Consider the following 20,768-nt stretch of genomic DNA (forward strand, 5'->3'; position numbering starts at 1 on the left):
AAATTTTTATACACCCAACTTAGATTCGAAACAGCATGGGAAATACACTTGCTTTTTACCCGAAGTGATTGATAAGTTTATAAATGTCGTTCAAGTCTTTCTTAAAATATAAAAGCTTTTGTTCAATTTTTTTTTTTTTTGAACATTAGTTATAGGCACTAGGCAGACAAGGGATTAGCTGTACTGTAAATTTGTTTCTGAGTCTAATGCATGTTTTAGATAACGTCTTTAATTTAACTGTTTGGCAAGCTAAGAGAGTGGCAATCTCAAGCTACCCGTGTCATTAATTTGAGCACTTAGACCTAAGAGATAGCATGTGATTACGCAACTTAAAAACTGCTATTGAATTTAAGTAACCAGAAAAATGAATAATTGAAGGTGTTGATTTGTTGCATTGGCAAATAGGAAAGGCAGTAAGATCAGGCTCCATTGAGCATTGCTCAAGTGATAAAGTTTTACTGGGTCTTAGTTGGGTTTAAGCCTATTATCTCTTATGGAACTAACATGAAATTGGTTTAACATAATATGTAAATGCAAGCTTTATTGGTTCCAAAACAAACAGATGAATAAGCAGTATAGATTATAACCATCTTGAGTGAAAGGAAACAGTATTTGAGAACAAATCTGCATATGTCGTTATCTTTCTTCCATTTGGACTGATGGAGTTTGAAACCATTTTTGGTAAAGCCAATTTTTTTTGGGGAGTAACAGGAATTTTTATCTTATAAATTAAAATTGGCTAGCCCCTCTATGTGTTGATTGGATATGGGGTTAATTGCTTGCTATAGTACCTAAATTCTTATGTTAGATGCATTTCTAGCTTGTCAATTGATTTGATTGTTAAAATTATATATAATTGTGGAGTTCCCAGATTCCTCCGTATGTGGAGTTGGAAAATAAAATGTTTAATTCTTGCTTCTAGGTTTAATTCATCCATAGAAGTGAAATGGCTGGTCTTAGTATTGCTCATGCTACCTTGGAAGGACCAAATGTTGTTAAGGAGATAACTATTGGGATAACACTTGGCCTTTGTGCTGCTGGGCTTTGGAAGATGCATCACTGGAATTAGCAGAGGAAAGTGAGAGCATTCAGGATCCTCAGTTTCACTATCACCATCTTCTAGCGCTGCATTCTCATTTTCTTGTCTCTGGATCTCCTTAGAAACTGAAACTTATCAGACCCGGGTGCATTTCCAGGCTTAACAAAAGGGTCTTTCACTGTTGAATGCTTTACGGTTCCTGCCAAATCGTTACTACTGAAACTACTCAAGCTCTCTACAGTTATGGGTTTATGACCACCCAAAATAAGAAATTATTTGTTGAACTGAAAATGGGTGTCCTGATGAATGGAAGGGTTGGATTTGATGACCCTAGTAAACAAGAAAGCCAGGAAGATACAACAAGAAGATAATGTGAAAGAAAACACCAAGAATCTTGTGGATTTGAAAGAGAAACTTCTCTGTCTCTCCATCATATGGTTCATCATCTAAATGCTTCAAAATACAGTAAAAAACAGTTCTTGAATGGGATTTGGTAGCAGGAAGGACTAATCACTTATGCATGTATATGTGAGAATGTGTGATGCTAAAAGAGCAAAATTTTCAAAAAGACAGCAAAACAATTGACCATCTGAGAAGACCTTCAGATAAAATAGAATTGTTTGAGGCTATTCCACTGATTAGGAAAGTGTGGCTTCAGTTATGGGGGTGACTTGGGTATTTAGTAAGCAGAAATCTTCCTTTGCTAAAAAAAAAAAAAAAAAAAAAAAGGGTCCAATAAGGCAAAAGAAATAAATGAAATTTGAAAATGACTGAAATATACCCCGCTCTTCGTCCTTGACACGACACCCATATTTTCGCTCGTGGCAATGTTCGATATCTTTGCTGGACGAGGAGTAAACAAAACTGGAGGCTATGCAATTTATAGCATTTCAAGTTGTCATGAGCTTTATTACAATTTACAGGCTAAAATAAACCCAACAAAAAAAAAAAAAAACAAAAAACAAAACTCTTTTTCCACCCCAGATAAACCAGAAATCAAGAATTTAAAAATGATTACAGTGGTGACTTCAGTACAAGATGAATACTGAATGCCAAAGCAAATTCCTTCTATTTTCAGCTTTTGCCACCTATTCAAATGGTTACAATTCTGTCATGGCTTTGCGTCGGTATCAAGTGATGTCAGACTGTTCTTTCCGTTTTTTTTTTGTCCCCATTTCTTCTCCGGCGATGACATGAAGCATTCAGAAAAGGGTTGGCTGGAGCCTTCCACCGTTTATTTACAATCTACATCCAGGATGCCTGGGTAAATATGATCTTCCATAATAAACTCAAAACAAAATATGATACTTCAATTTTAATGATCAAGATTTTGTTACTGATAAAGCTCAAATAAATTAAAAAAAAAAAAAAACAAATAGGTTTCAAAGTTAATGCATTAATGTTTTATCATTAAGGTAGTGCATTTATTGTCGATGTTGTGCTTTACATCAGTTCGTTGGGAGAGCAAAGCAAGTGCTTAAGGTACGGTCATCTACACCGGCAGAGAATAAAAATACCATCCACTTTGATATGATGACGCCGATTTAAACTGATCAATCATTTGAAGGAAAAATATGCCATTTCCACGAGTAATTCACAGGAAGAAAGACCAGTTCTCATTTAAAAAACTAACATTTGTTTTCTTTTTGTGGTACAATAAACAAAAAGTGAATCCTGTAAGCAACAATTTACAACATGAAATTTTGATTAATTCATATCCTGTAACTGCAAGTTCATTTTCAATTTCCAAGTTTAGAAAACAGCCTCAACAAGGGCATGTGTCTTCTTGGGGTACCCCATACCAACCAAATGGTTGAGATAAATTTTCCCATCCTTCACAGTCGCCGCCGTGGCCAAACGATGCGTAGGACCCTTTAACTTTGCCAAAACAGAAGCTGTCTCCCATCCATCAGAGCTCTCTACCAATCTCCCAGAAGGGTTCTTGGCAACTACAAGCATTGTTGGAGAAATTAGCTCTAGACCATCACCAAAGAGTAGTGGACCTCCAGCAACTTCAATCAACTTCACTTCCTCTCCCTTGGCTAGATCAATCTTAAGCAAATTGCCACTGAATGTATGAATTACTATCAAGTAGCCATCTGGGTGGTAAACAACTCCGTTCAATGCAACCAAGCTTTTGTACCACTCTTTTGGAGTGAAGAGTGGGTTTCTGAGGATAGATAAGAACTCGCCATTGACACCAACCTTCCATATTTTGCTGGCTTTGGCATCAGTAACATACGCATTACCATCTGCATCTAATGCAACATCATTCGCGAAGGACTTCTCATCACCTAAGGATCAAGAAACTAGGGTCAGAAAACCGTTTATAGGTTATTAAATGCACAAAGAGATCATGGTTTAGCATTGAACATGTGAAAAGTTAATAGAAGTTATTAAGAAATACTATAATGTCACGAGATGAGTTGGATCCTGATTTGGAGGGGAAGAATTGCATTATTTATTGTGTCATGTGATCAGTTACTTCACCAAATCTATGTTAGTACATCAGAGCAGAGTATGAGCTATGAGCTGGCATGATTGGCCTTTAGTAATTTTAAGGATGCAGAAAAATTGAGCAAACAGATAGGTCCAGAGTCCAAGTGGCCCAAAGTCAACTATTGACTGCTTCATTCTTCTTAATACGGGCCTTGAATTTTGACCACAGCTAAGTCCAGAATCAAACGCAATGCTGATTTTACAGATATTTTTTACCATTGAAACTTGAAAGTCAAGAAGGGGAAGAGAGGCACATCCCGCTCTGAGATGTGACCATAGGCATAGCAAAATCATCTCCATAAACCAATAGGCATTAGCCCCACACCCCAATCCTAGCCTTCTCGTACGAAGAATATAGCCTTCAGTTCACAAGCCACACCGTCCTCAGACATTTATTCACTAACCAATGCTTTAGTATTCTCAAATATCATGCAAATTCCTCCTAAGATGAACAGCTACCATTGAAAAAAAAAAAAGAAGGTTAATCCAATTCTAATGTAAAATGAAAAAATAAAATCACACATAAAAGCCATAAACATGATGGAAAACATCCATGAGATACCTCCAACAGAAGCAAAATATTGATAGCTACAGACAAGTTCAGATTCCAACATAATTCTTTGCAAAGAATTCCACAAATTAAAAAAAAGCTATGCTTCTTTTTTTTTTGTTTTGAAAAAATATGCTTCTTTTAAGAAACAACTTACGAACACCTATACCGCCATATGCCTGCCCCACCAAATCACCAACAAACGAAAACAATTGGACGGTTTAGATTAAAGGCCATTTGAACATGCTATGATGCTATTATCAGCCTAACAGGATTAGCGAACCCAATTTCAAATTTAACTTACTTTAGTAAAAAAAAAAAATGAAAAGATAAATTGTTATATTGATACTTACCAGGGCCGCTGAGCTGGGTTAGAAAGAGCCGCTTCCACGTGGACAAATCATAAGCCGCGAGAGCGCCGTATTGGTTGCGGAGCAAGTCAGCTACAACCACAAGCAGCCTGTTTCTGGGGCGATCAACGGCGATGCCGAGGGAAGCATTTCCGGTCAAGTCAAAGTCTTTAACCACTGTGACCTCTTTCAATACGACATCCTGTGTGTAATCGTTGGGAACGTGGATTTCACCGACGCCACCTTCCAAGAAACTGACGAGGAATCGACGGCCTTGATCGTCCCACTTGGCGCACTCCCGGAAAAAGCCGGCGCTATGGTAGTGGAAAACGTGGTTGGTAGGCTTGGCACGTTCTTCGGAGATGATGTAAGCGATGGGAATCGCAGATACGAGGAAGACGAAAATAAGGAATCTTGGAGAACAAAACCAAAGCCCCATTTTTTCCTTTGAGTTAGTGCTCCATTTGGTGAAGAAACAATGGAGACTGCCAAAGGTTATGGGAGTTCTGGGAATAGGTGAGTAAGAAAAAGGCTGAAGTAAAAGTCCAAAGAGTAGGGAGTTGAAGTTGTACAATTGTTTGGTGGTTCTCTTTTGTAGTAATATACGGGAAAGACTTAAAAGAACTGTCAGGCGAATTTGGTAAAGCTTTTTATTAGAAATGTTAAAATTAAAAAAATAATAGTAAATTAAATAAATTAATTGTATAAAATTTGAAAAAAAAAAATTTTTTGATATATATTTTTAATAAAATATTGATAATATTTTTATTGTAATATAAATCAAATTTAAATTATAAATAATATTTTTATATTTTTTATATATTATTAATTTTTACATTAAATTTAATTGATTAATCGTTTTAAATTTATTAAAATTTTTATTAAATTATTTTTAATAAAATTTTTTCATAATTTTTAACTTAAAAAAGTTTATATAAATTTTATTCAATAATATATTGTTTTATTCTCTTTTATTTTATCATGATGGTTAGGTGTGTCATAAGTAGGAGTGTAATCGAGTCGAATAGTGAGAAGTTTGAGTTTGAGCTTGACTCACAACTCGGGATTCGATACTCAGTTCGAGCTCGATCGAGTTTTATTTTTTAAGATCGAGCTCGATTCGTGATCGAATTTGAGCTACTCGAGCTCGCTCGATTAATATGTAAAAATAAACTCGATTCGTATGCTCGATAAGAGTTCGATTATTCATACTCGAATTCGGACTCGAAATATTTTATTAATTAAAATAATAAAAATATATTTAAAAATAAAATCTCGATTAAGCTCGTGAATTATTCGAATCGGATATAAGAATACTCGAATTCAACTCGATTGATAAGTCCAGCTACTCGAATTCGAGCTCGATTCAATAATAATCGAACTGAATTCGAATTTTTTTTAAATCGAACTCGAATAACTTGCGAGTACTAATGTATCATTTATACCCTTAATTATAGGTGGATGAAAATGGGTTCTCAGTTATAATATTTTCATTGAATTTTTAGGTGATATCGTAACTATTGCTAATCATGCTAATCAGTCAATTTATTTTATTATAATAATCAATCTTTGTTCTCTTTCTTGTTGGAATCGCCTTTGTTGTTTACTTTGTATTTTTTTAATAAAAATTAAATATAAATAATAAAAAAGTTAATTATTCAAAACCTAAAAATGCAAAAAAAAAATTATGGAAATAATTAGATTAACAGAATTCTTGCACCAAAAAATTAAAAAAATATATTTCAATTTAAATCTGTCACATCGATGAGTAAAACTGATTTGCTTGTAAAGAGTCAAACGAAGGTGTTAGCATGTTTTTTTTAATTGAAATTTTTGAACAAGTAAATCGACTCCATATTTTTATTGTTATTAGTTGCTTAGAAATTTCACTGCGAAATGAGCTGATAGCATATGTATTTTTTTTAATTCGAAGTTTGACAAATTCAATTTACACTAGGCCCAAAGAAATGGATTTGTAGAATCGTTTGAACTTCAGTTAGTACAACATGCAAGTGATATTCCTATTTTAACCTCATTCTCATAATTGAATTATTATTTTTTAATTAAAAAAACAAAAAGATGTTTCCTAAAAAAAAAACCAATGTTGGATATCCGGCCCATGAAGAAATGTACATATTTTTCTCGATCCATTAAGAAATCAGTTTATTTTGTGACTCTGGGCCTATTATTGTAGAAGGGCAAAATAGAGAATTTGGAAGAAATAAATCAAGTAGAGCCTCTTTCTCTGACAAAACCGAATGTCAATCCAATTTGATCCTTAGTCCTCAACGCAGCCTCGTTCAGGTAAACCCTAATTTCCCCCTTCGGTTTCTCCTTCGATTTTCTTTGTCGGGTTTCGTGACGATATCCCAGCGCTTTTCACTGTCTCTATCTTATCTGTTTGCGTGAAAATGATGATTTATTTGTTTTAGATATTAGTCTTGAAAGATCTTGAGATCGATTTGAGGGGTTTAACAGCGTGCACGATGGTTATTTTAATATCAAGTTTTTGTTTTACGATTATTTCATTAACGCTTTGAAAATTTTGGGGTGAAATTTTTTTTCACCCTACTTAGATTCGAAACAGCGGTGGGAAATACACATGCTTTTTACCTTCAGTGATTGATAAGTTCATAAATGTCGTTTAAGTCTTTCTTAAAATGCAAAAGCTATTGTTTTATTTTTTATTTTTTTGTTTGCTTTTTGAACATTAGTTAAGGGGAGACAATGGATTAGCTGTATTGCATGATTGATTGACAAGTTTTGTAAAATTGTTTCTAAGTCTAACGCATGTTTTAGATAACGTCTTTAATTTAACCGTTTGGCTAGCTAAGAGAGTGGAAATATCAAGCTACCCGTGTCATTAATTTGAGCGCTTAGACCTAAGAGATAGCATGTAATTACGCAACTTAAAACTGCTATTGAATTGAAGTAACCAAAAAAATGAATAATTGAAGGTGTTGATTTGTTGCATTGGCAAATAGGAAAGGCATTAAGGTCAGGCTTCATTGATAAATTTGACGTGTAAAGCATTAAATAATGAATGAGTTGGTATAGCCATTGAGCATAGCTCAAGTGATAAAGTTTTACTGGGGCTTTAGTTGGGTTTAAGCCTGTAATCTCTTATGGAACTAACATGAAATTAGTTTTAACAAAATATGCAATTGCAAGCATTATTGGTTCCAAAACAAATAGATGAATAAGCAGCTTAGATTATAACCATCTTGAGTGAAAGGGAACAGTATTTGAGAACAAATCTGCATATGTCTTTATCTTTCTTCCATTTGGAGCAAAAGGGTTTGAAATCATTGCTGGTGAAGCCATATTTTTTCAGGAGTAACAGGAAATTTTATGTTGCAAATTAAAACTGGCTAGCCCTCTATGTGTTGATTGGATATGGGGTTAATTGCTAGTTATAGTACCTAAAATTTTATGTTTGATGCATTTCTGGTTTGTCAATTGATTTGCTTGTTAAAATTTTATATAATTGCGGTGTTCCCGGATTTCTCCATATGTAGAGTTGGAAAATGAAGTGTTTAATTCTTGCTTCTAGGTTTACTAGATTCATCCATAGAAGTGAAATGGCTGGTCCTAGGATTGCTCATGCTACCTTGAAAGGACCAAGTGTTATCAAGGAGATAATTACGGGGATAACACTAGGCCTTTGTGCTGGTGGGCTTTGGAAGATGCATCACTGGAATGAGCAGAGGAAAGCGAGAGCATTCTATGACATGCTTGAGAAAGGTGAAATCAGTGTTGTTGCAGAAGAATAAATGTTTTGTCTTGTGAAATAGCGGACAGCTTCGGCTTTATTTTGATCATTGTGTTCCCTTCGTTTGGCTCTTAGATTCAAGATGAGCAAACTCAATTTGGAGTTTTAAGAATAATTTTATTGTATTGAGATCTTGATCACATATCTGCTTAACAAATCCAAACGGTTCGATCTTTTGCCCTTGTGGCTTCTTTGTTTCTGTTGCATCTGTTTGATATGTTGTTTGTACTTAAAATATAATAGTAAATGCAACTTTCTCTTCCAGACAAGCAAGCCGGCCTGGTTACTTCTGACATCTGGACATAAGGGGTACCGTACCAACGCATCGTTGTGATTTCTTAATAACGTTCTAAAAGCATTCTGCACTTGGATGCTTCAGATTTCAGACTTGGACATGTTTGATGCAGTTTAAAGCTATTTAGACCAAGCCAAGTTTTTCTGTTTCTTTGCTCTTCTTAGTTGCATCTCAGTAGAACCGGGATTCCATTCCATCATTCCTACACCTTGGTATTTCAGTTTGTGAATGTTTTATTTAAGGCGAAATTGTAGATAAACATGATAAGAACAAGCAATTTGGAATGGCTAAACAACCGGAAGTCGTCCCAACTCCCGAGTGTTTTGCAACTTAAAACAACCAACCTATGATAAAGGGTAATAAATAGGCCATTGTAATTTGTCACAGTTTGCTTAAGATACAACAATACATAAATCCTGAATTTCCAGTTTGCCAACTGCATTACTGCATTTGATCGGCTGAAGTGCTTTAATACACGCAGTGAGAGTGGGGAAGATAACGAAAATGAGCACTATGTTTACGTGATTTTAGATCACACAGGCCATGTGCCGGGTACCTGTGATTTAAGAATTCAAACCAAATTGTATTCTGGGGTTCCAGTAGAAGTTAATGTCCACAGCAATCATCTAGGATTATGATAATTGATGGGTCGAAATTTCCAGCATTTGCTATTTTATACCAATCATGTTCAGTCCAATGTTAGTCCTCGGAGGCCAAAGCTCAGCGATGTAATCTACAAAAACATACTCAATAAGAGTTATTATGTTGATGAATCTGTTCTTCAACAAACTGTGGTGAAAATAAAGACCAGAAACAACAGAGGAATTATTAAATTACCACATTAATGACCTTGGCTTTGAATGGAATTGTTCACTTTCAAAATCATCTGCCAGCTCTGTACCACCACCTCCACTAGCAGCAGCTGCTTTGCTTTCAGACTCTGTAACTTCGTTGCTTTTTTTATCTTGGCTCGTATCTGCACTCACTTCAGAAGTGTTTGACACACAATGCTTTTGAAGCCATCTATCTGTTTCCCAGAGGACATGCATGATGCTTTCTCGAGCAGCATAACCATGGCTCTCGAAGGGTAGAATGACAAGGCGACAAAGAGCTCCATGACCCTTCAAAGCATTGAAGAAACGATCCGACTGCATCGTATGTATATGCCCAACAAGTAGGCAAACAAAAATGTAAGGAAGAGATCTAAAAGGAAATGGAACAGGTTCTGTGTTTGTGGCAAGATGAAGGGAGGGAAAAAAAAAAAGGGATGGGAGAGGGCTACCTAACATTGCATAATTCAAAAATGGATGATGGGATAAAAAGAAAAAAAAACCTTATCAGTAAACTATTCTGTGGGCAATTGATAAATCTGGTAGAAATTTTAACTCAGAAGGGCCACATACGAGGGTGTGGAAAGCCATATACCTGCATGGTTAGTGTTCCAGAGTTATTGTCTTCTTCCCCATGGATAAGCAAGATCGGCTTCTTGATTTTATTTGCAGACATGAATGGGCTCATCTCTATATAGGTATTAGTTGCTTCCCAAAGAGTTCTATCCTCATGCTGTGCCAATGAGGGAAAGGAAGCCATGAATCCATCCAACGAGAAAAGATGAAAACAAAGAAAAAAGGATAGAAATTGTAAGGGTGATAAAATTCAAAAGCCAGTTGGCGTTATGTATTCATTAAATATACTTAAACGCTCAAGTTCACTACCTGAAATCCGAAGGGTGTAAGGGTTCTGTTGTAAGCTCCAGACCGACCAATCCCACAACAGAAAAGGTGAGGAGCATGTGCCAGAAGGTTTGCGGTCATGAATGCTCCATAAGAATGTCCCCCAACAGCAATTTTATTAGGATGAGCTACCTAAACACATGCACATCAGAAAAGCTCAAGTCAGAAATTTATAATCAGCATGCTGCCAATGGTGATAATATGTGACGGATTGAAGATGCATACTCCACGTTGGATAACTTCCTCAACAGCTGCCTCTGCACTTGAAACCAGTTGCTCTACGTACCTACATAGACAGTAATATGATGGGATATACATACACACACAAATGATTATATATAATCATATAAGTAGTTGCATTACCTATCATTCGCTTCTTCATCCCCTTCACCAATAATTGGGATTGTTGGCCCATATAAAATGGCAAATCTGCAAAGCAGAAAATATAGGTAACCATAATTTATTCTACCAGCATCCAGCTCAAAAGGAAAAACCAGCGAAGGCAACTAAAAACATAAAAAGTGTACATAGCAAATATGAAAAAGAAGAATTCCATGCCTTCTAGCAAGCCATAGGAGAGCTGATGTTGGACCTATGCCTGCAAACTCATTAGGAGAACCACGAACTTGTCCAGCTGCATCTTTGCTTTTAAATTCCCCAGGGTAAGACCAAACCAGACATGGAAGAGGGCCCTCTTTTGATGGATCATAGCCTGGTGGCAAGTACAATGTTGCAGTAAGTTGAACCCCATCCTTTCTCTGGTATCTAATCATCTCTTTCTGCAATGATGCCAACTGTGGATATGGATGAGGGAAGTCTGTGATCTGAAATAATTTCCTATTTGGCCAACTTTGAATGTAATATTGGGTATTCTCAGTTTTTGACTCTTTAGAAGTAAGTATCTTCAGGTCATTAATGTGTATATCCCCTTCTTTCTGATCCGACATCAAAGCAACAACACTCTCATAATACTTTTCCTTGTCACTCTCCCATATTCGTTCTTTGCTGCCAGTATTTCTGGAAGAAATTGTTTTAGATCACAATGGCACCAATGGGCCCCATAACAAGATGACAAAAAAGAAAAAAAAAGAAAGTTGAATTCTTAAACACTTACATGTCAAACAAATCAAGGAAGGGGATGTTCCCCTTTGGTGTAGCACCATTTCCATTCAGCAAAAGGTAAGTCCCTTCATTGTTTTCCTTCCTTAGTTTAGCTATCACGTAAGTCCCAGCAGGGGTTCTTCTCATCATGGGAGAACCAGGATCAGAGTACACATCCTCAGATGACCTATCAAAAAGTATGCGTGGACTCACATCTTCTGATCCAGAAGATATCACCCAGGTTCTTGTTCGACGTGTCTTGTACCACGACTCGTAGACCAGAGCCAGTGAATCATCACACCACGAAATCCCACTGTCAATATGAAGAATTACACATATTAGATAACATTGTTAAAACTCTATTTGGATTTTCAAAACAAAACAGTTGCTTGCCATTAACTGTCTGCACAATAATTTATATTTATTCCCAGCAAGACACAGCTTGATCTACTCCTCAAAACTTAATAAGTTGATCAATCCCTTTGCCATAAACTATAGAGTTAGAATGATGCATCTAATACATGGCAGTTAAATCTTAAAGACACATGCTAAGAAAAACCTTTAACCCAACATTTGCTGTGGGAACTCAAAGATCTTTGTGTTAGGGAATCCAATGAGTGCCAAGGGAGGGTGTTCAAACATATTTTAGTTTGTAGCAATTCAGTTCAATGGACACGTCTTACTCCAAATATTACAAGTCTTGACTCATTTTTAAAATTCCTGTACTTTGACAATATAGTTTTGACATGAGCAAGCAGTCAAATAGAAAGTTCACATCTCAGAGGTTTCGAGACTTCATGGCAAATACACCAGAAGGAAAGGTCAGCTGTATTCATCGATTTAAATCAATATGAAGAAACCGACAAAGATAAATTTAAGAAATGAAACATGTATACTTACCCATAGCGAAGATCAAGTTTGTGTAAGATTTCTGGCTGTTCACCTTCTTGTGGTTCTGCAGGCTGTGTATAAATTATATCACGCGGCGAAACTTCCACTTTTGCATCACCTCCATCTTGTGTCTCTGCCCTAAAAACTTCAGCAGAGTCAGGAACGTAAATTACATAGAGAAATGACTCCATCAGGAAAAGCTTACATTAAATTTTATCACTGAAGTTAGTGGTTACATCAAACCTATACATGTTGATCACACAGTTACACCTAACATCTTCCATGTGCTCATGATTTCACAAAAAGCTTTGCTCTCTGACTTCATGAACATCTATAGTTTCATATAATTACAGTCAATTTCATCTTTACAAATGCATAATTTAATGAGTAAATGACATGGATATATACCAGTATATAGTTGAAGGCTTATCTGCTCTCCAATTGATTGACCTCATCCCTTTTCGTACACTATTGAATGCAATAGGAATGTCCTCTGCAAGGGGCAAGTCGCAGAGTTCTTTAACAAATTTCCCATCAGATGTCCACACATCCACTTTCTTGGGGAACCTTCCGCATGGTACAATAAAAGAATATGGTCTATGAATTGAACTAATCAAAAGGTACTTCTCATCAGGGGAAGGATCCATAGATGTGTAAACAGCCGGTGTGCCTATCTCTTTCACTGTACCATCCAAAGAAACCAAAACAAGTTGAGAGGTGGCATAGTAATCAAATAAATCCTCATCATACTCATCCTTCAGCAAATCCCGGAATGTTCTAACTTGAATGACAGTTTTCCGCTCGTTGGACTGAATCTTGGGGCGAGAAGGAACCAAAGGTTTCTTTGGTGGGTCTCCACGCGACAAAGGAATAGTACAAACTAAAAGGGTAGAGTTATCCACCCAAACATAATTATCAAAAACTGCATTCAGATAAATATCCGGTGACTGAAACAGAGGCCTAGCAGTTCCAGTTTCCACATCAGCAACCCACACTCTGAGCTTACTACTACTACTACTACTACTACTCTCCTCTTCCTCAGCGCGAACACTAAAGGCTAAATGTCGACCATCATTTGACCAAGTAACAACATTAATCTTAGCACCATCAGGGAATCCTCTAACCTCCTTTTCGGGTCCCAACGAGCCATCAGGCATCAGTTGATGGATTCCTATACCAGTGTAGAAAGACATGCGGCTCCTTGTGTTGCATTTCCCATCGATTCGAATACCAGCAAGCTTTTCCTCTGGTCTTGCTAGTTCTGCCAGCGGAGGCAAAGATCTCCGCTTGAGAAACAGAATTTTATCCCTTAATGGTGAAAATGACAGTGCGGGAAGCGGTGGAGCATCAACAATATCTCTAATTTCGGGTGGCGGGAGACAATATTTAACTCCGATTGCATCATTCTCTACATCAAATTCAAATTTCAATTTTTAAGTAATTAACTTGTAACTTAAAGCAAATTCAAAATGCAATAAAAAAAAGGTTAAAATTCCTGAAGTAAATTACCATCGTCTTCTTTAGTGAAAGTAGCGGAAGCGATAGCAGAGCCATTGCCGGCGGTGCCGTCTTCAGATAGAGCAGAGTTGATAGGGACGAGGTGGTGGAATCGGGGGGCGGTCATGGCTGGTTTGGAGGCGTTTCTATAATGGGTTCTCAGGTGGCCAGGTATAGGGAACGATGAAGAAGGGAATCGGGCGTTGAGGTTGAGGTTTGGGGAGAAACAATAAGGAGGAAGGAGAGAAGAAGGAGGAAAAAGGAGAGAGGCGATGCTGACCTTTGCTCATATGCATCATGTAATTTTATTCTCGGTTTTTCTTTTGCTTTTCTAGGGGTGGACTCATCGTGTTGTCCGTCCAATCATGTTAAAAAGTTGCAGTCCAAAAAGAATCTATAGACCTTCAGCAATTTCTTATCTGCCCCCACGGACATATATTTAAGTACATGTGGAAACTACAAGAAAAAGGGCAACCACTTGATATTTGAATTACCTGCAAGATTGAGTGAAAGTATTAGAATTAAGAAAAACAAATGGAACATTCCCGCTTTGAAAAATCTTCATGTCTTCAATAATCGCTTAGAAATATGATTGAGAATTATGCAAAAAGTTTCTGTATATATAAACTTGTCGTGACTGTGTTATTAAGGGTTAAATAGGCGTAAAAGGGAAGGAAAAAGAATCGAAGTTATGGAATAAAAAATACTATGCATGAACAAGCAAGGCAATCGAAAAATTCCTTCAAACGTGAAACTCATTTGATATTCTTAGCATACACATTTTGCTTAGTACATCGGATTTTGGAAGAGGTATTTTTTTTTTTCTTTAACTGATTCCAACAAGAAAATATCGATAGGGACAAATCCTGTAGCTGCCTTTATTTGATTGATACATATTTGGCAACCTTAGCTTTTTTTTTTTCTTTTTTTCCTAGTATGAAGTCATAATGCTGTTATACTATGCATGTCCAATCGTCATCTTGTTAAAAGATGGTAGTCCAGAGGAATTTATGAATTTCTTTTTCTTTTCCTCTTTTCCTTCGGTCGGAAAGCTTCTTACATATATACATATATATATATATATCAAAGAGAATAAATAAATAACTCATACAACATATTACATCCTTTGCGTTACATTTTATATGATTTACATAATCTGACGACATGGTCCCTGCATGTCGCTTATTTGACAATTACACAATAAAGCTGAATCCTAACATGGTTTTTTCTTCTTAGTTTCTTTCTTTCAGTGACGCATAATGTAGCTTTTCACAGCTCCTGATGATTGGAGCTTGGAGACTTTTCTCCTTGATGATGGAAAAGGTAATTGCACAAATGGTCAAATCCATCGTATATATCATAAGCCATAACCCCAACTTCTCCTCCTAAATAGGCCCCCAATAAACTCCCCGACATGAACGCCAGTCTCCCCTTATTCCAAGCCCCAACATTTTCCGCAACACCCGGCCCGCCCCCAACATGCTTTTCTGCGACATAGCTCCCAACATGATCGCCAATGAAAGCTCCAATAGCCTTACTGATTGCCTCACCTTTGGGACGTTGTCGAGAGTAAAGGCTCTCCAACATATCCCACCCGGAGCCGACGTAAGGCGCCATGTTGTATTTTGATACGAAAGGAACCTCGGGTTTATTTCTTTGTTCCGGCTCCAAATTGTACTTTGTCAAATAATACGACTTCAAAACATTCCTCGCAATGCATGCGGCACTGCCAGTTTTCATGTCGAAGCAATTATATTGCTGAGGCCTAGTTTTATGGATAGCCTGCTCATCATCATATAGTTCTCGACATTTTTTGGCTATAAAAAGAAATGATAGGCGAATATGAAGAGTTACTTCCTTTTAGTAGTTTAAAACTAAATTAATTTCAAATTTGGAGTGACAACAAATATTACTGAAAAAATATATAAAAAGAAAGTCAATTTCATGAAGTTTGAGTTACCTGTAAAAACGATTATAAGTACAAAAATGACGACAACCACCTGAACCTTTCCGGTACGAAGAAAATTCATGTCTTTACTAATAAAAATGGGATAATAATGCAAAAGAAATGAATAAGATAAGCTTAATGGAAGGTATCAATGGGGTATAAATAATCACAAAAAGAGTAGAAGAATGTAATGAAGCTGTGGAATAAAGAAAAACTAAACCTAGCAAGCAAAGCAAAGCTAAAATACCTTTAAACCGTCAAACTTTTTTTTCTTTTTTAATAAATGTCGTTTTGTATTATCCAAGAAGCAGCAATGTGCTGCTACCAAATGACATGTACACTTGTTCCAGTACTTACAATTTAAATATATAGTTACCTAACTCTCAATTCTCATTTAATTTTTTTACATGATCAGCTGTTACAGCCTCTAATCCTAAAAGTCTTATTTTAACTACATCTTTGATCTTCTTTACTAGTTGCTCTCCCTGTCTCCCATAACTTCTTCTGACTTATAAAACCTTTTATTTCTCCTAGTCCATACCCAATATATATAAGCACCCCAAGCCAACCGCAGTATTAAGGTTATGAGCGCCTTTATGCGAGGCCTGTTAACTACCCATTGGAACTCATTTTCCCAGCCAACAATCTCCCTCTACAAATTGCAAAGAAGCAGCACCTTCTTCTAATCGTCCCTCGAATACCTGCAGGTGAAGAATATGTGATCCTTGCTCTTTTTTGTCTTGCTTGTAGAGTATACAGTCACCATATATGTAGGAATGCCCCATTCAGCCAGCCTATCCTTGGCGGTAAGCCTATTGAGGATGCTCATCCAAGCTATTGTTAGAAAAATTAAATAAGAGAAAAGAAATAATATAAAAAAATTTTAGTTTTGAGACGTGAAAAATATTTTTTTAAAAGTAATTATGTCTTTAGAATATAATAAAATCTCGAATTCTTTAATAAAAAATAGCAAAATAGTTATATCAAAATATTTATTTATAATAAATGAACAGACATAAATTTATATTCAAATGGTTATGACTTTCTGTATAATCATGACATTTATAAATAATAATATATTTATATTCAAATAGTTATGACCATTTATCATATGATAATTGTTTCTATTCAAATATAATTATTTAAAATATAAATAAAATTAATATAAAAATTAATTTTATTCATCAATAATTAAATATTTCTATCTAACGTGAGATGCATTACATTCTAAACTGCCAATAATTTTCTATTAGTTTGGAATGTTGGTGCTTAATTTTTACATTTCACACAAATAAATATTATAAATACAAGAAAGTATATTTCAATTTAAACCTTTAATTAACTTATATATCTTAAAATTCTAACAAAATTAATGATGTTCACAGATTAAACCTCGACTCTTAGTGTTAGAATTGAATATATAATATACATAATACTTATTTATTCTTCTGTCAGAGGTTTATAATCGTTTTTAGCACTATTATGGTCATGTGCTTATCTTATTCATAAACATTTATAAGAGATACCCCAATTCTTCTTGTTGATGCGGCATCATTTTTATGTTTATATAGATAGAGTTTTCATTATGTCTCCATTGCTTTAGATATTTTAAACTCCATTAAGAGTATAAAAACTCATCCTCCCACATAATGGATCATATTAGTTTCTAAAATTTGAATGAATTTTACTAGTATTTAACAGACACATAATAATAACTTGCTTTCACTCATTAAATTTTGTAATTAGAGGTTATTAATTCAAAGTTGAGTTTCCATTATTAGTGTCTAATAGTAAGGATTTAAATCCATTCTACTTGTAGCACTACTAACCAAATATCTTGGAATTTAATTTTTTTTTATAGTAATTACCCCAACTTAAGATTGAATCTTTAATATAATTACTTCATACTAATATGTCCAAACTTTTTATTTTGCATGTCATTCATATGCTCCAACCATTGTTGCCTCATTCTTCTCATTTTAAAAAATAGTTAATTTTAGTTGTGACCACAACTCTATATTTATTAATTTCAACCATTCTATTTTCATATTTTTATATATTTTTAATACAATTATACTTATAATACAATTGGATAAACTCAATGAATAAACCAAATGATTTTAGTCTTTTTAAGATTTTAAAGACATTTTTATGACTTTACTTTAATAAGTTTTTAAACTTATTAGCTTATATAATTTACTCATAAAATTATATTAAAATCTTACAGCACTATGATGACAATTTTTATTTCTTTTGATTCTTATCACCCCCACCGTATGCAAGCATGTATTCTTTTATTAAATAATATCTCATTCAATTACTAAGATATCATATATACTTAATCAATTTGTCATTTCATTTATCTTTTCACTATTCGATGATTTTTTTTTTTAAGTAGGAGGCCTCCAAAATTATCCTTAGTGAAAGATAACTAACAAATATCTTAATATTTTCATAAAAATTTCAAAACTTTTATATTTTAACTCAATATAAGAGTTTACATCAATAAGCAGATTTTAAATATAATCATGCTTCTGTAGTCTCATTTTAAGATTTTTTATGTTAATTCATAAATACTTATATAAATCTATTTCATCATGGACACTATTAATAATATTTTGTTACCATGAAGAAAATCATTTTCATCACCCAAATGGATCCAATAGCATTCTTTTTGCTATTATAAAAGTTTTCAAATTCACAAGATTTTTGAATTACTCATGGCTTCCAAAGTAAATATACTTTGAAATTTTTACTATATAAAATCATAGATGATAAATCATTTGTACAATCCATGAATTAGATCATATACTTAACAAAAAATTACCACAATGTGATCAAGATTGTGGCATCAATTTTGGCTTATGACTATTTTAAGCCAACTATAATAATCCACATCATACCTACAAATTATGTAAATTTGTCTATTGAAGTTATCTCATTTATAATAATGGCTTTTAGTGAAAATTAACTATCTCAAATATTATCATGAGTTTTCAATGCATATAGTAATTGCCTAATAGCCAATTATAAGTTCATGATTATTGAAACCTCTAAATTTAATTTTAAAATTTTATGAGAACTTTATTTCTCTACCATTATGTAACCTATATATCTCTACTATTTACCACTTTTAATTGATCATAACATTTTTGAATATTTAATAAATTCAAACTTTACTCATTAGACCAATATGCCTATATACAATAAGAGTTCATAGTATATTTAACTCCAATTTCAAATACTCTCACAACTATTTTATGATTAATATGTTCATTTTTAGATCACCATATCAATGCAAGTCATGAAACATGAATCTAAAGAATCATTTTCATAAAATAGTAGAAACACTAATTATAATATGAGTTCTACTCACATTTCATGCAAAAATTCATGATGAATTTGTATTGATTAAATCATTGATTGGCTAACACTAAAGCTTATGATTTTTATAAGCCGATATTGTTATCTAAACCTATATGTTAATATGGTATATAACCAGCTACATTATTGTCATTGTCATGAAACTATTGAAAATCTTGAAAACTTATTCATTTTTCATTTTAACAACCTGTAAAAGATCATTTTTTCGGATACAATAAGCAAAAATATTTTCATTGTCTTTAACTAATAATGTATTAATTGGATGATGGCATTCTATCTCCATAGTCTATATCTTTCTTATATGTACAAGAAATAACACTCCATCTCATTTAGTTCATTTTTGTAATATATGGAAAATTATACTAATGTTCTCCATGTCATCACAAAATGGAATTAAACACATACATGTATTGGTACCTTTGGAACATTGAATTTACATGTTCTTTTATAATTTATATACATGCCTAATTAAACATTGATGGGCATCATTTAAAATGCTAGTAACTGACAAATGCATCAATATTTTTTAATGACATGCCTTTTGGTTTAATCAATGTCTCATATGCGAAAAGTAACAATGCTTTTTTATAACCATTTATTAACTCTTTGACGGTTATTTATGATTTTTACTTTGTGATTGTTTATAATAAAATTTTATTTTGTAAAATCATTTTTACAGTAATACACTTAGCAGGCAAAATACATGTCACATTGCTCATATTTATGATAATAATAATTATTTGGTTTATTATCCACCAATTAATTCATGAAACATCATATCTTACTAATAATTACTCACATATATCAATCTAATTTTAATTGATTTTCATTAAAATTGAACACATGTCAAAATTTAAACCAATAATAAATTTTTAAAAATATATTAACATTTAATTTATAAACGACTAATAAAGATAGAATCATACAAATAGCTTGACTCAATTTATTATCTTAATTTTGGTGTCATGATTTAAAAATAAAACTAATCTTGTAGTCAAATCTTATTTTTTGTATATATTCTCAACTTATATCTAATTTTTCACGGTAAATACCTTTACTTATTTTTTATTATTTTCATAAAAACTATGGGACAATTTACATGTTCTATATATAACCAAGACATGACAATTAAATAATTGATCATTTCATTAGAACCCAATTTAATTCGTTACTTGATAACAAGTGATAATTCTTTTAGTTATAAATCAATCATGTCTTTCTCTTTTATGTTATTAGGCTATTTTCTATCTGTCCTAATAAGTATCAAATTTTCAAATAGATATAATATAATTGTGGAGCCAATTTCAATACATACATAAACTTATGTAATATAATCAATATTTTACATTTTGTATTTTGACTTTACAAACTAATAAAATTAATTGCTAACGTGTTTATCAAATTCAATCAATTTTTTTACCAGTAATTATGCAAAAAATAAAATACATACTTTTGATGAATATATTTATGAAAATTAACATTTTTGTTCATAGAAACATTAATATTTTGACATCTTGAGCCTTCTCTAATATTAATCTCCAAATCATGCTATTTTCTTTTTCTTATATCTTCCTTATACGAAATTTAAAATTTTCATAATTATCTTTAAATTATTAGAAAAAATAAATAAGAGAAAAAAATAACATAAAAAAATTTTAGCTTTAAAATGTGAAGAACACTTTCTTAAAGATAATTATACTTTTAAGATA

At 33.6% G+C, this 20,768-nt stretch overlaps 4 protein-coding genes across 6 annotated transcripts; 1 reads left to right on the forward strand and 3 right to left on the reverse strand.

The window, feature by feature from the left end:
• Positions 1–2,632: 2,632 nt before the first annotated feature.
• Positions 2,633–5,020, reverse strand: LOC111314072 (uncharacterized). The gene is made up of 2 exons (XM_089752594.1): positions 4,442–5,020; positions 2,633–3,333 (listed from the first exon to the last, which is right to left on the reverse strand). The coding sequence occupies exons 1-2, from the start codon at positions 4,875–4,877 to the stop codon at positions 2,792–2,794; spliced, it is 978 nt and encodes a 325-aa protein (XP_089608720.1). The 5' UTR covers positions 4,878–5,020; the 3' UTR covers positions 2,633–2,791.
• Positions 5,021–6,612: 1,592 nt separating this feature from the next.
• Positions 6,613–8,409, forward strand: LOC111314074 (cytochrome c oxidase subunit 5C-like). The gene is made up of 2 exons (XM_022915092.2): positions 6,613–6,742; positions 7,992–8,409. The coding sequence occupies exon 2, from the start codon at positions 8,020–8,022 to the stop codon at positions 8,209–8,211; it is 192 nt and encodes a 63-aa protein (XP_022770827.1). The 5' UTR covers positions 6,613–6,742; positions 7,992–8,019; the 3' UTR covers positions 8,212–8,409.
• Positions 8,410–8,782: 373 nt separating this feature from the next.
• On the reverse strand, positions 8,783–14,026 carry LOC111314073 (Prolyl oligopeptidase family protein). 3 transcript variants are annotated; one of them, XM_089752126.1, is made up of 11 exons: positions 13,740–14,026; positions 12,639–13,638; positions 12,240–12,368; positions 11,353–11,652; positions 10,797–11,255; positions 10,602–10,667; positions 10,464–10,524; positions 10,221–10,370; positions 9,931–10,068; positions 9,343–9,626; positions 8,783–9,238 (listed from the first exon to the last, which is right to left on the reverse strand). In XM_089752126.1, coding segments are annotated over exons 1-11 (2,703 nt in total). In that variant the 5' UTR covers positions 13,855–14,026; the 3' UTR covers positions 8,783–9,237. The 3 variants fall into 3 exon arrangements, with proteins under 3 accessions (XP_089608252.1, XP_089608251.1, XP_022770825.2); XM_089752125.1 differs by having other exon boundaries at positions 9,355–9,653; XM_022915090.2 differs by having other exon boundaries at positions 9,343–9,653.
• Positions 14,027–14,852: 826 nt separating this feature from the next.
• LOC111313050 (uncharacterized) lies at positions 14,853–15,803 on the reverse strand. The gene is made up of 2 exons (XM_022913786.2): positions 15,688–15,803; positions 14,853–15,544 (listed from the first exon to the last, which is right to left on the reverse strand). Exons 1-2 carry the CDS (start codon positions 15,755–15,757, stop codon positions 14,997–14,999), a joined length of 618 nt encoding a protein of 205 aa, XP_022769521.1. The 5' UTR covers positions 15,758–15,803; the 3' UTR covers positions 14,853–14,996.
• Between the last annotated feature and the right edge of the window lie 4,965 nt (positions 15,804–20,768).

The sequence above is a fragment of the Durio zibethinus genome, chromosome 23 (genome assembly GCF_047325235.1).
Source record: "Durio zibethinus cultivar Kanyao isolate XHJ-2024 chromosome 23, ASM4732523v1, whole genome shotgun sequence".
NCBI lineage: Eukaryota > Viridiplantae > Streptophyta > Magnoliopsida > Malvales > Malvaceae > Durio > Durio zibethinus.

What these genes read in the sequence shown, in the direction of transcription:
- LOC111314072 (XM_089752594.1), bottom strand. Translation starts at nt 4,877, where the DNA reads ATGGGGCTTTGGTTTTGTTCTCCAAGATTCCTTATTTTCGTCTTCCTC. An exon ending in AACCCAGCTCAGCGGCCCTG is followed by an intron (nt 3,334 to 4,441) that starts GTAAGTATCAAT and finishes CTTGATCCTTAG; the next exon opens with GTGATGAGAAGTCCTTCGCG.
- LOC111314074 (XM_022915092.2), top strand. Translation starts at nt 8,020, where the DNA reads ATGGCTGGTCCTAGGATTGCTCATGCTACCTTGAAAGGACCAAGTGTT.
- LOC111314073 (XM_089752125.1), bottom strand. Translation starts at nt 13,854, where the DNA reads ATGACCGCCCCCCGATTCCACCACCTCGTCCCTATCAACTCTGCTCTA. An exon ending in TTTCACTAAAGAAGACGATG is followed by an intron (nt 13,639 to 13,739) that starts GTAATTTACTTC and finishes AATTTGATGTAG; the next exon opens with AGAATGATGCAATCGGAGTT. An exon ending in AAACTTGATCTTCGCTATGG is followed by an intron (nt 11,653 to 12,239) that starts GTAAGTATACAT and finishes TCATATTGACAG; the next exon opens with TGGGATTTCGTGGTGTGATG.
- LOC111313050 (XM_022913786.2), bottom strand. Translation starts at nt 15,757, where the DNA reads ATGAATTTTCTTCGTACCGGAAAGGTTCAGGTGGTTGTCGTCATTTTT. An exon ending in ACTTATAATCGTTTTTACAG is followed by an intron (nt 15,545 to 15,687) that starts GTAACTCAAACT and finishes TTCTTTTTATAG; the next exon opens with CCAAAAAATGTCGAGAACTA.